This window comes from Chrysoperla carnea, chromosome 1 (genome assembly GCF_905475395.1).
Source record: "Chrysoperla carnea chromosome 1, inChrCarn1.1, whole genome shotgun sequence".
NCBI lineage: Eukaryota > Metazoa > Arthropoda > Insecta > Neuroptera > Chrysopidae > Chrysoperla > Chrysoperla carnea.
In genome coordinates, this window is record NC_058337.1 from 69,360,961 (window position 1) to 69,373,229 (window position 12,269).

Genomic DNA, 12,269 nt, shown 5'->3' on the forward strand with positions numbered 1-12,269 from the left:
AGAGATCGAATATAAAGACGTTTCTCCATTATAAAATTTCTTGAAAATCCTACGCACTGGAACTTTTTTAGGATCTAATTTTGATTCTCCGTGTTTTATTCTTCAAATTTTTGATCCTTCAAATTTGTCATATGTTGATTTGAAGACGAACTTCGCTTCTGAACAATTTAATTAGACAACATTTAAAAGAACAAAAAGTATGAAAAAACGGAATTTAAATTTTTAAATGCCAGACATATGTCAATTTTTCTTTTAATTAATTTCGAAAATAAACTTTGATACCCTTTAGTTGTTGTATTAGATAACAAAAAACATTGTTCACATCCATTTTAATTTCGATATAATGTACTTGGTGCTCCACGATATTGCGCCATTTGTATACGACGCGTTACACATACATTGTAGCAACACACATAAGCTAAACATCACTTGAATAGTATACGTCTAAATGCCCTTCGGAAATCCTTATTAAATATTGTGTAAATAACAGGATTCAATGCTGAATTCATATAACCCAACCAAAACGCAATTGCGAACGCTGATTCAGGAATTTCACATATTGAACATGCTGGTGTTAAAATGTACAGGAAAAAAAATGGTAGCCAACATGCAATAAATGATCCCATAATTAAACCTAATATTAATGTTGCACGTTTCTCTTTTTTACGTGCAATTCGCCGTTTTTCACGTTCTGGGTCCCTTGGTTTTTGTATTTTTGGTGCTGGTTGTATACTCTCTTCAACACTTTTACTACTATGGTGTTCGTGATTCCGACTACGTGTTTTATGCGCACTACGTCGACCAAATATTGGTTGACATAAACGTAATTTTAATGGTTTCACGACAGCACAACGTGACACCACACCTGAATCTGAACTACTTGGATCAAATTCGGATACCATATCGGTATCAATTCCCATTGATGGAGCACGATTACGTGCCATTGCGGCAGCTTGTTGTTGTAATTCTCCATTCACTGATAGCGTTGATCCACGAAACTGTGATTGTACTAATGGATTTTTAGTGACTTGTAAAGCACCTGGAGAAAATACTTTTAATGTGTCTTTATTTTGTTCAGCTAATTCAGCATCACCCGCATCACTCGTACTAATATCAGATGCAAAATCACATGTGACAATTGGTATTTGTACAGTTTGTGGTTGAGGATGTGCTTCAATTGTGGCAATCGGTGGTCTTTGTTCAGCAGGGTCGTGTGGTGAATTATTACTATTACGGTCGACTACAGCAATTACCGTTGATACAGGTTGTGATGGCATTGGTTGTGTTTTTTTACTGCTATCAGCTAAATTTGTAAAACTAGTCACTTGGTCCGTTGGTTGCCTACGTGGTATTTTTCGTATACCACGTCGTGCACGTGCCTTCGCTGCGAAATATATACGTATATATACAAATACCATTATACAACTTGGAATGTAGAATGATCCTAACGCTGAGTAGAGGACGTAGCCAATATCTTGACTTAACTGCAACAAAAGAAAAAAATGATTATTAAACTCTTAAATTCATTTATGTTTTTCTAAGAAATGTCATTTTAAGAAAATTTAATTTGTGTATGTATAAGAAATTAAAGTCCCTCAAAAAGTTTGGTGTTTAAGACCTACTAAGTTGCTGGAGTTAATAAATGTTAGACAAATAGAATGTTATTTTAGTAGCCATATATAATAATAATGAAGTTAAATGTTCATTTGAATAATTCTTAATAAAGTGAGTCTTTAACCCTTTAACCCTTCGTACACTTTGGAACTCCTTCTCAATTTTTGAAACGTATTGTCTTGTCTGGCGTATAACATGATATACTCCAAACAAAAGAGAAGAGGGAAGTTTAAATATTGGCACGACTCTTCAGCCATGGTTGAAACCTCAGTTTTCTATATTACCAAATATACCTTCTTTAATCCGCCAAAAGTCATATAAAGCCAATCTTAGACTTTTTAATTCATTATGTATTCATGGCCTCCATAATATAAACGCACGAATGATGTAAAAATTTGTATCGATTCTTTTTATGGAATATTGAAGAAACCAACTATATTTATATAAATTTGTTGTTATTTTTTTATTATAAATGTAAAATCCCCTAAAAACAAATAAAATATTGTGATTTACATATACGTTATAAAGTAAATACATTATTTTTGGTACAAATCATTTTTTCCTATATGAAAAAAAAAAAAAAACAAATAAAACGCTTATTTATTGAATTTTGTTGTAAATATGTCTTATGTTATAAAGTACTGTTTACAATGAGTAGTTAAAGTCTTCGATAACATAAGGACTGCATTGAAGATTGTTTGTTTCCCAATGGAATAAATTGATTAAAATTGGTTACCAAGTCATCATTTATTGCCTATAATGTAACCTTTTGGATCATATCTAGAGTTTCATGAACTGAATCGAATAAAAAGAAACGAAAATAAACAATTGACTGAGTTAATTGTTCAAATATTGACAATGACATATGAGACAATGTTGAATATCAGAACATTATTTTTAATTAATTAGAGAAGTTTATAATACAAACATATTTATGAAAACATCGCATTTGAAAATTTCGAAAATTTTTCGAAGTATTTGTTTGTTGTTGTTGTATGAAAACCTTTCATAAGGCTGGCTTGTTGAAGCTACCTACAAATTTTAAGCTCTTTTTTTGAGAAAATGGAAATAAAATTTTGCCCTAATTTGTTCCCTCGCAGGAAAACAATGATATTTACGAAATAATGTATCACGCAAATGTTGTTCATTTTTTATAAGGAACATTTATATTTAAATTATCGTTGCCAGTTTATAAAATGGGTCCAATTGACCTACGTTGCTCAATTACGAACACAAACGAATTTTTTACTGCCTTAACGCGTTATAAAATTTCAGCATATCTTTTCGTTTTTGAGTTATCGTGATGACGGAGCAAATTAGTGAGGGAGCAAATTTGACCAAAATTTTGGTGTACTCCCAAAAATTTAAAAGATAGAGAGTTGAAAATTTGTAGGTAGCTTCTACAAGTGAGTTTTGTGAAAGATTTTTGAATAAAAAAAAGTTTTCTAGAAAATACTACAAAACTAAATCAAATGAAGGCCGCCATAATTGTGTTTGGTCATTAAACTTCTCCAATTAGTGAAAAATAATGCAAGCGCTTATATTCAAAATTATCTTTACAAGATATTTGAACAATTAACTCAATCAATTGTTGATTTGCACTTGTCATTTTTCATAAAAAGTGCAAATTAACAATTGACTGAGTTAATTGAGAGAAAAAAAATTTTTGTTTCATATTCATTAACTTAAGTTACTTAACAAAGCGCAAGTTACGATGAATATTACGCTTGCTCGGCGCTGATAGACAATCCACCTAAGTAATACGCTATACATGTTTTCAGCTTGCTGTTCTGTACGTCATTTTACACCAATTTCGATCGAGTCGCAAATAGAATAATTTCCCCTTAGAAGTGTTAAATTTTTGTTACATTGTAAGCGTATATTTATATTATTATTTTTAAAAGCAAATTGTGATGATAAAAAAATCGAAGGATTTTACCAATATATCAACCAGTTTGTCATTATATTTACTCAAACAGTATACCATAGTATATGCACGATATAAGGATTGTAAATCTACTTCAAAAATTGTGAGTTTACAAATTGGAAACGTATTATATACACAGATAGACATTGAAAATGAAACAGAAAGTTAAATAACAAATAAAAAAAGAATATGTAAATTTTTTAATAAACGATGTATGTAGTTGCAAAGTTTGAGTTCTTATAATTTCAAACTTATAATTTGAGAGAATTTCATTCTTTAACGGTAGAAATAAAAGACAAATTTTTTTTCGTTTGAATGCAAGTAATACCAAATATTATTATGACGAAATTTGTATAAAGAAATATGAACATTAATTTTAAAAACAATCTTATTGCATCAAATTAAACATTGGATCTTGCATCAAATAAGGTATTTTTGTTTTAGTTTTTTGGATATGTTGTTTGGAGTGTAAAGGTAATGTTAAGTCACAGTTTTCGACCTCGAGAAACGGCCGGATATTTCAAATTTTGCCGATTTTGAACTGGAAGGACTGATTTTTCATTAAAAACTGTAGTATTTTTAAAGAAGGTTAAATTTGCCGATCAAGCTGGTTTTTATAAGATCGATAGTTTCGTAGGTACAGCTTTTCAAAGTTTGTCTATTTTTTCAAGTTATACGAAAAGTTTTTTCAAGTTTTGCAAAATTGTATCTTGTAAACTGTTAGAGATAGAACAAAAGTTTAAACTAAAAAAATGTTTTTCGTAAATTTTCTCCAAAACTATAAAACATTGGGAGTTGAAAATTTGCAGGTAGCTTCAACTAGTGGTTTTGTGAAAAATTCTGGAAAAACCAGAAGATGTGAAAGACCAGTCCGGGTCAAAATCGGCAAAAACTGAAATAAGGTAAAAATTTTCGAGGTTTTTCTTATTTTTCTGTTTTATAAAGCTTGGATTTATCATTGCAAACAACATATCTAAAAAATAAAAATACCTGATTTGATGCAAGGTTCACTCCCTTTTCATGCATGATTTGACTGAATCATTAATAGTCCACCTAACAACTTTTTTTTTTACACATATTCTTGTAAATGAGAAAGGGCATTGCCATTCAAATGACTTAAATTAACATAAATTTGCGGGTTCAGTGAAAGAAAACATACTTAAGAGATGTATGGTGGTTGAACAAGTTGTTAGGCTAAGCATATTTAAGTAAAATTGTAGCTCTAATGGATATAACTGTATAGGGTGGAGCTTAAAACAAGTGAATTTTAACTGTGTCATTAGAAAAGGGAGAAGTGGATGGCTTGAAGCAATACTTTCTTTAACTAAGAACTTTTTTTTTCTCATTGCTCTCATTGAGTCGTCATCATTATAGATGCTAGATTACTTCTAAGTCGAGTGTCAGTAGCTTCAGTTCAACGTGGATTTTGTCGGAGATTCAATATCAATCAAAATGTATCCGAACAAGGTACAATCTAACGTTGAATTGATAGCCATCGAACAGAATACTCGGTAATAAAAAGTAGTCATTTTTTTCATTATTGGGTCAAAAATAATGCAAGGTAAGTGTATGCCTCGGGTGGGAACAAAGTCGTTACGATTGATATTGAATCTCCAACAGAACAAAAGTGTATGCCACGATAACAGCTGAAAAAGAAATGTTTTCAGTTTGGATATATATTGTAACAAACCACACATCCCTCACTTTTCAAATGACAGAATATTCGTTCAAAAAACACTTTATGCCTCGCCCTCTGTATTCAATTTGATTCCCGATAGACATATATTTTCTTTCATATAGTAATTTAATATTTTGATGTTGTACATTATTCAATTTAGCTTTATTCTGTCCTAATTAGTAATGGATAACTGTAATTATGAATCTATCTACCAATATCGTCATCAAGTATATATGATCAATTTTGGTTGTTTCAGATATTGTTATAATAAATGAAATTGGTTATATATCGTTATATACAGAACATAGTCAAATAACAACGATCAACGAAAAGTCGTTTAATGATGTGAAATCATATACAGTAAGTGTTGAATATAAAGTTCTTGAAAGAAATCAAAATATATATCTTTTACTTAATAAACATAACAATAAGTAAAATACCACGTTCATCGTTCAGACTGATTTGTTTGCTGGTGGTTGGAAAGTATAACCAAAAAAAGTCGGCACAAAAAACATCTAGGTTGCCTAGGCAACTAAAATTTTTTCAATCGATTCAGCTTGCCATAAGTTTTGAGAAAATGCAAAAAATATTTTTATATTGCAATTTGTATTTTTTGTCAAAATTTTATGTTTTATCATTTCAAAAATTGAATTGTGAAAGTTATCAGAAGTTAAAGATAACAGAGATAATTTGTAATTATCTTAGTTAATTATCTGAATTACGTACAATAAAATTTTTAAGTTATGTCATTATAAGTATCCTGATCAAACCAAACGTAATGTGTGCATACCTATATTGGGTTGACTACTAAATCAGAAAAATATTTATTTCGTCATATCTAACATTCATGTTGAAAATGTCAAAAATTATTATATACAACTATCACTGTAATACTGTTATTGTTATTGTTCAAGATGAGTAAATTTGAAATGGAATTAGACCAACGTCATGAACCACTCAATACCATTAGATAGATACCTCTACACTTTACCTATCCAGTAACTATTCAACGATATTGGATATCAATCAAATTGTTGTTTATTAGATATATAATAGCAGAAGCTGTAGAACCTTGAATAAATGTTTACATTTATGTTATTTTTACCCCAAATATACTATGTTATTTTTACCACGAGAATACTGTTCCTTCGTATCTTCTAAACTATACTTATCATAATTTGACATATGAGGTAGTATTAAAAGCGTCTTAATCGTCCCCTGGTTAAAGGCTATGTGACGTCACATTAAATTGAATATGATACCCTCTAGAGGACATAAAGTTATGATCGAAAAAAAAGATTTAATGACGTTAGATACAAAATGAAAGAGCGAAATTAGCCCTTTTAAAAATATATATATTGTTATACTTTATCACGAAACTATAACATCAAAATAGTTTAAATACAAAAAAGATCAAAAACTAAAATCCCGATGCTCTGTCAAAATCGTGTTCTTAAAAGTATGAAAATAAGAAAATATTTTCATCTGAAGTTGTTATGATAAGTAAAATCGTCATTATATAGTCGAGGGACATCTTTTTCGTCCTGTGGTAAACCTTTTAATGTTAGATGTCTCCAGACTGTAATTATGACCTTTCTTATCATAACAATTTCAAATACTTTCTTGTTTTGATACTGTTATTTTATTAAAATTATGCATGAACACTGAAAATTGTACTTTATAGAAATGTTATTCTGCCAACATTATGCTATTTTTTTTAAAGAATTTAAAAAAGACCGATAAAAACGCGAACCATAATACATGATTCAACAATTAATACAACTTCATAATGTAGAATCATCTCCATCGTTTATTCCCGAAGGCGCTCTTCTCAACACGCAATGTATCTAACATCATTTCCACCGTTTATGTCTGAAGGCGCTCTCCTCCAACACATAATTGTTATATCATTCGGGAACAGTATCAGATTATATATGTGATTGAATCATTGAAAACCCTACATGGATATCTTGCACACTACTTTGTGAGTGCAACAACAGTTTTAACTAGTATTTTAAATGAGTCTGGATGAATGAGATTTCTTTTTCTTACTTCGCACACCTATACTTGGTAACTCATAGAAACAAGTGCAGAGTGCATACATATTAGCATGTATCGATCAAATGTGTCAAGGTACATCATGTTGTTAAATTCAAGGTACATCACTTTGCGTATTTGAAACTTTAAATTTAATTTATGTTTAAAACTGGAATATGGAGGAACTACTACTTACTCATCAAAAACCAACGATTTACGTTGTATTTTATTTGAAAAACAATATGCAATGGTCAGCTTTTAAATAGAAAGCCAGAATAATCAAAATTGGTTACTTTTATCACAAAAATTTTATTTTTAGTTTATTCGAAATCAAAACTTCATTGCCAAGTTCAAGTCAATGGACCAGTCTTCATCCTACTTTCATTCCGATAAAATACCCTCATTTTAACAAAAAAGATGTTCAGTTAATATCAATATCTGTCGAAAAAACTCCTGTTTTTTCCCGGAAAAAGTCCCGGAAAAAGAATGTTTCCAGGTATATTTGACTCTTGGTACTACATCTTACCCGATAATATTGTTTAATGTTGAGAGTATCAACCAATAAATAAAGTAAATATATATCTTTGGATAAATTGAACAGTTATCACATATCCATGTTTGTACAGGATGTTGGAAACTAAAACATACGAAATAAGTTCTATCACTGTTGGCCAAAATGTGTTTTCAAACGAAGGACGGCAATATAATTAATCGCAATATTTTCTAGAAGTTACTCAAATAAAACGAGTTTTATATTGGCTTAAACGAAGTTTCATGTGAAGTTTCAAAAGTATAGTAACCAATAATTAACACTAATACGTATATGGAGTGTGGTTTTCGCATTTCAAAAGAAAAGCCGTCATTAATAATCATAGTATTTAACTTTTAGAATTCCTCAACAGCTGACAATTTTATTTTTAATTATTCTGAAGCTTAAATGGCCGAGCGGTCTAAGGCGTTCGTCTTAGAACGTTGGACTATTTAGACTTAGGTTGCGGGTTCGAGTATAGGCAGCGGCAGTGTGAACAATTTATAATTAATGGGAGTGTAGAATTGATTACATTGTCGTCGCTTGGATAAGAATGAAGTAACCGACTCCACCCACATGAAAAATGTAATTGTAAATATGTTTGTAATTGAATAAATAAAGATGAACAAATAATGATGTGGGTGGCCTCTGTGATAAGGCGTATGTCATAAAAACGGGGGTTAAACCTCCATTATTATTATTGTTATTATTATTATTATTATTATTATTATTCTGCAGTGGGAAGTTTATTTGTTTATGATTTAAAATCAGTAATATTATTGAGATTTGTGAAATTTATATAATAACATCTGGTTTAAAAATGTAGATATTACCAATGTAGGTAAACTAAATGAAAAAGTTCACAAAAGAGTTATTCGACTTATCGAGCTTTCGAGTTATGTATATTGTCTCCATGCCTTAAGAGAGGTTTTGTAGATCGTGAGGCGCTATTATGCGATGTTAACTCTGCTTGACACGAGAAAATAAACAGTGACCTTAACAAAAAAATGTTTCAAACAAATGTTGTTAATTTTTTTGTAAGAACCATTTTTTCTATTTAAACTTTTGTTCTAACTCTAACGGTTTACAAGATGGGTCTTACGGATCCAAGACCCAATTGACATATGTTGCTCAATTACGAACTCAAACTCACTTTTCACGCCCTGAGCATGCTATAAGCTTATAATTTTCATTCGTTTTTGAGTTATCGTGATCATCTGCGGACAGACCAGTTGACGGACGAACTACCGGAAATTGACTAATTAGGTGATTTTATGAACACCTATACTAAAATTTTATTCGTATCATCAATATTTCTAAGCGTTACAAACTTGAAATTAGAATTAGTATATCTTGATAAATATATCATATACACAGAGTATAAAACATTAGCGGAAGGTGTCAATAAGTAAACTTTTTACTTATTAGTATAAGAAATTCAGAAAATCTAGAAAAATCAAAATACATTTACTATAACTGGGTTCCGAGGTAAAAACCTAATGGTACTGGACTAGTTGTACTTATGTTAAAAATTAAAATATACCGTAAAAAATTAAAAAAGGTAAAAAATAAAGGAATTTTCCCCATTATAAATAATAGATAATGAAGATAAATATCTAATATTATTATTGTAATAATTGTTATTGTTATAACATGAAATAGTTCGCTATGGTAATAATAATAGTAATATGTTGATGAACATTTGTGTCTTCGATTACGATATAATTTTCTATAATTATCGTATATATTATTAGAATAGATATTTATTAAATCACGAAGTCAAACAGATGGTCTAATTGATGTTCATTTTCATCTATCATCAGGTAGGTACTTAGAAGATAATATTCAATATTCTACGATAAGCAACAATTCCAGGCAATTAACTGAATTACATTCAATATACCATTAATTAATAATAATTGAAGGTATGTATGTTTCATTTAATTTTTAATATTTCCTTAATTTAGTTTAAGACAAGTAAAAATAACTATGGTCTGAGCTAATTGTATTAGTGCCCTGTAATAACAGGGGCAAGAATCAGTGCTTGCTCTATTATTTATAAAATCTGTATTTAAAATATATATCTGATATATATTTTTAACGTGAAAGTTTTTATGGATGAAAGGATGGATCGCAAAAACCACCGAAATAATTTTAATGAAATTTGGCACAGAGATAGATTATAGTCTGGAATAGCACTTCAGACATGATTTTTTGCATTGGTACTAGTAATTTAAGGGCCAAAGAATGACTTATTTTGTCATTCTATTATTTTGGCTAATGGTTATCCCATCTAGGAACCATAATTTTTAAGTGGTTTTTGTAAATTTCGTAAAATACATTTTTAGCGCATTTTTCTCAACAAGGCTTGACAGTAATGATAAAATCTTTTTTAATCGCGGGAACCATTCTTTTTTAATCGAGGGGAATACCGCGGGGTGCAACTGGAATAAATAAATGTTTAATGTTTTCATAAATAATGTGTATAACTCTAGTTTCCTAATATAAAAAAATTAACATTGACATAAGATTGATTGACAGTGTACAATAATATGTACATGGCAAAGTGAAATTTACAAAATTTAAAAATCCCCGACAAATTTTTCGGGTATCTACGGAACACTCAACTGGCACTTGAAACATATCTACGAATACTCTCAATTAAATTACTTTTTTCCTTAAGACGGGTCTTCACTCATTTTTCAAGGGCGTGAAATCATTATTTGATTGGCGTGAAATTTTATAATTTTTTTAAGACTCTCCTTTAATATTCATTGGTGGAAAAAAATATTTATAAAGGAAAGCCATTTTCCAGAAAAGAATGGTTAAAGTTGCTTTTTTTACCTTTAAAACCTCTCTTGTTTTACCTTTAAAACCTTTGGAAAATAATCTATTTTGTGAATATCTTGTGTTGAGTAGTTTGTCGTTGACTTATTCACGTATTTCGCGTCATTAACCATCACTAATTTCAAGCAGTTAATTTCAATTACCTTTCCTTTCAATTTAATATTTTTGTTCAAAGTTATTGACATTGAAAATTACAATTTTCTGGCTTTTAGAGTTTGTCTTCACAACATAATGCAAGATGAAAAACATTCGATGTTATTAAAGGTGATAAAGATTTTTTACTAATAGAATAGTCACACATATGATACTTAAGTGTCTAATGTTATTCAGGTCATTTATTTAATGGTATAAACTTTATATTTACGGTATTTCAAAGCATATATTTTTAAAATATTCAAAAAAATTATCTTAAAAGCTTATAAAAATTCAAGTAAATATTATATAACAATCATAATCATAATAATATTATATATTATATATTATTATGTATAATAGATTTTAATACATTGTAAACTTAAACACGTAATATATTTTAGTATTTATAGATAGAAGACCGAACGAAGAGCTTTGGGAATATAATCCACTCTAGATAGTAATTAGGTACCTATTCTTAGTGAAAACCCATTAAAGATATCTTATATAGATGATGAAGGAGTAGAGGTACGAAGGTAAATAGAATATAAGAAGAAGAATGAATCAACCATCGCATCTTACCGACATTCTGACATCGACCGCACCGCTCTGTTCGTTTGTTCGTTTTCTCTGAGCTGAGAGATATTCAATATAGCTAAATTGTTCTCACAAACGTTCTAGGAATAAATTGTTTCCAATTTTAATTTAGTAAAGTTTTTGTTATAGTATAACTATTTTTCATTCTTTACTTAACACGTTTTCATATATATGAGTATTCGTTAAAAGTTGTCGAAATAACTGTAGTGGTGTTGCACTATCGGTGTACTTATCTCAATAGTGAATTTGTCAATTTTTGAAGATCAGCTTAGACATACGTAATCGTCATGTATTCGTATTATGTTTGGGGACTTGGCAATAGGTAATCTCTAGTGTTTCCCGACATACAAGGCGAGGCGAGGTTTTGGTATCACCTCGCTTTCTTTATAATGAACCTCACCTTTCCTCGACCTCGGCATAGGTAGAATGTCCACTAGTTTCACCTTGATCAAGATAAAATTTGTACCATCTCAGAATCTCTGACCTTATTTTCATGAGTGTACATAATATGGAATAATATGGTTTAAAAAAATTTATTAGAAATTAATGTCTATAAAACACGGAATACAAATTGCTTCTTCTCTCAATTTTTATGACTCCTGGAATGAAAACACTTAATTCAACAAAAAATTGGAAACAAAATAAAAGTATCAAACACAGTCGTATAAACGACTGTGGTATTTAGATCTCTCTCTCTTTCTGTCTCATTGATTCTCTATTTTCTGCCTATATTTTTATTATAAAATCTCAATACTAAAATGATATTATTATTTGAATGAGATATTGAGATTAAGAGAATAAACAACAATTTTAATTTCTATTTCTGTAAATATTTCTAATTATATTATTATATTATAATAGGTTTGAGCCTTGAAGAAATACTGATAGCGTTTTTATAACAAGTGAAA

At 29.6% G+C, this 12,269-nt stretch overlaps 1 protein-coding gene across 1 annotated transcript in view; it reads right to left on the bottom strand.

Moving 5' to 3' along the window:
* Positions 1-356: 356 nt before the first annotated feature.
* The window catches only part of LOC123290522 (alpha-2Db adrenergic receptor), an 867,920-nt gene continuing 856,007 nt past the window's right edge, over positions 357-12,269 (bottom strand). Inside the window, exon 2 of the mRNA XM_044870747.1 lies at positions 357-1,484. Within this exon, the coding sequence (XP_044726682.1) occupies positions 426-1,484 (1,059 nt within the window). The 3' untranslated portion in view covers positions 357-425. The remainder of the gene's footprint in view (positions 1,485-12,269) is intronic.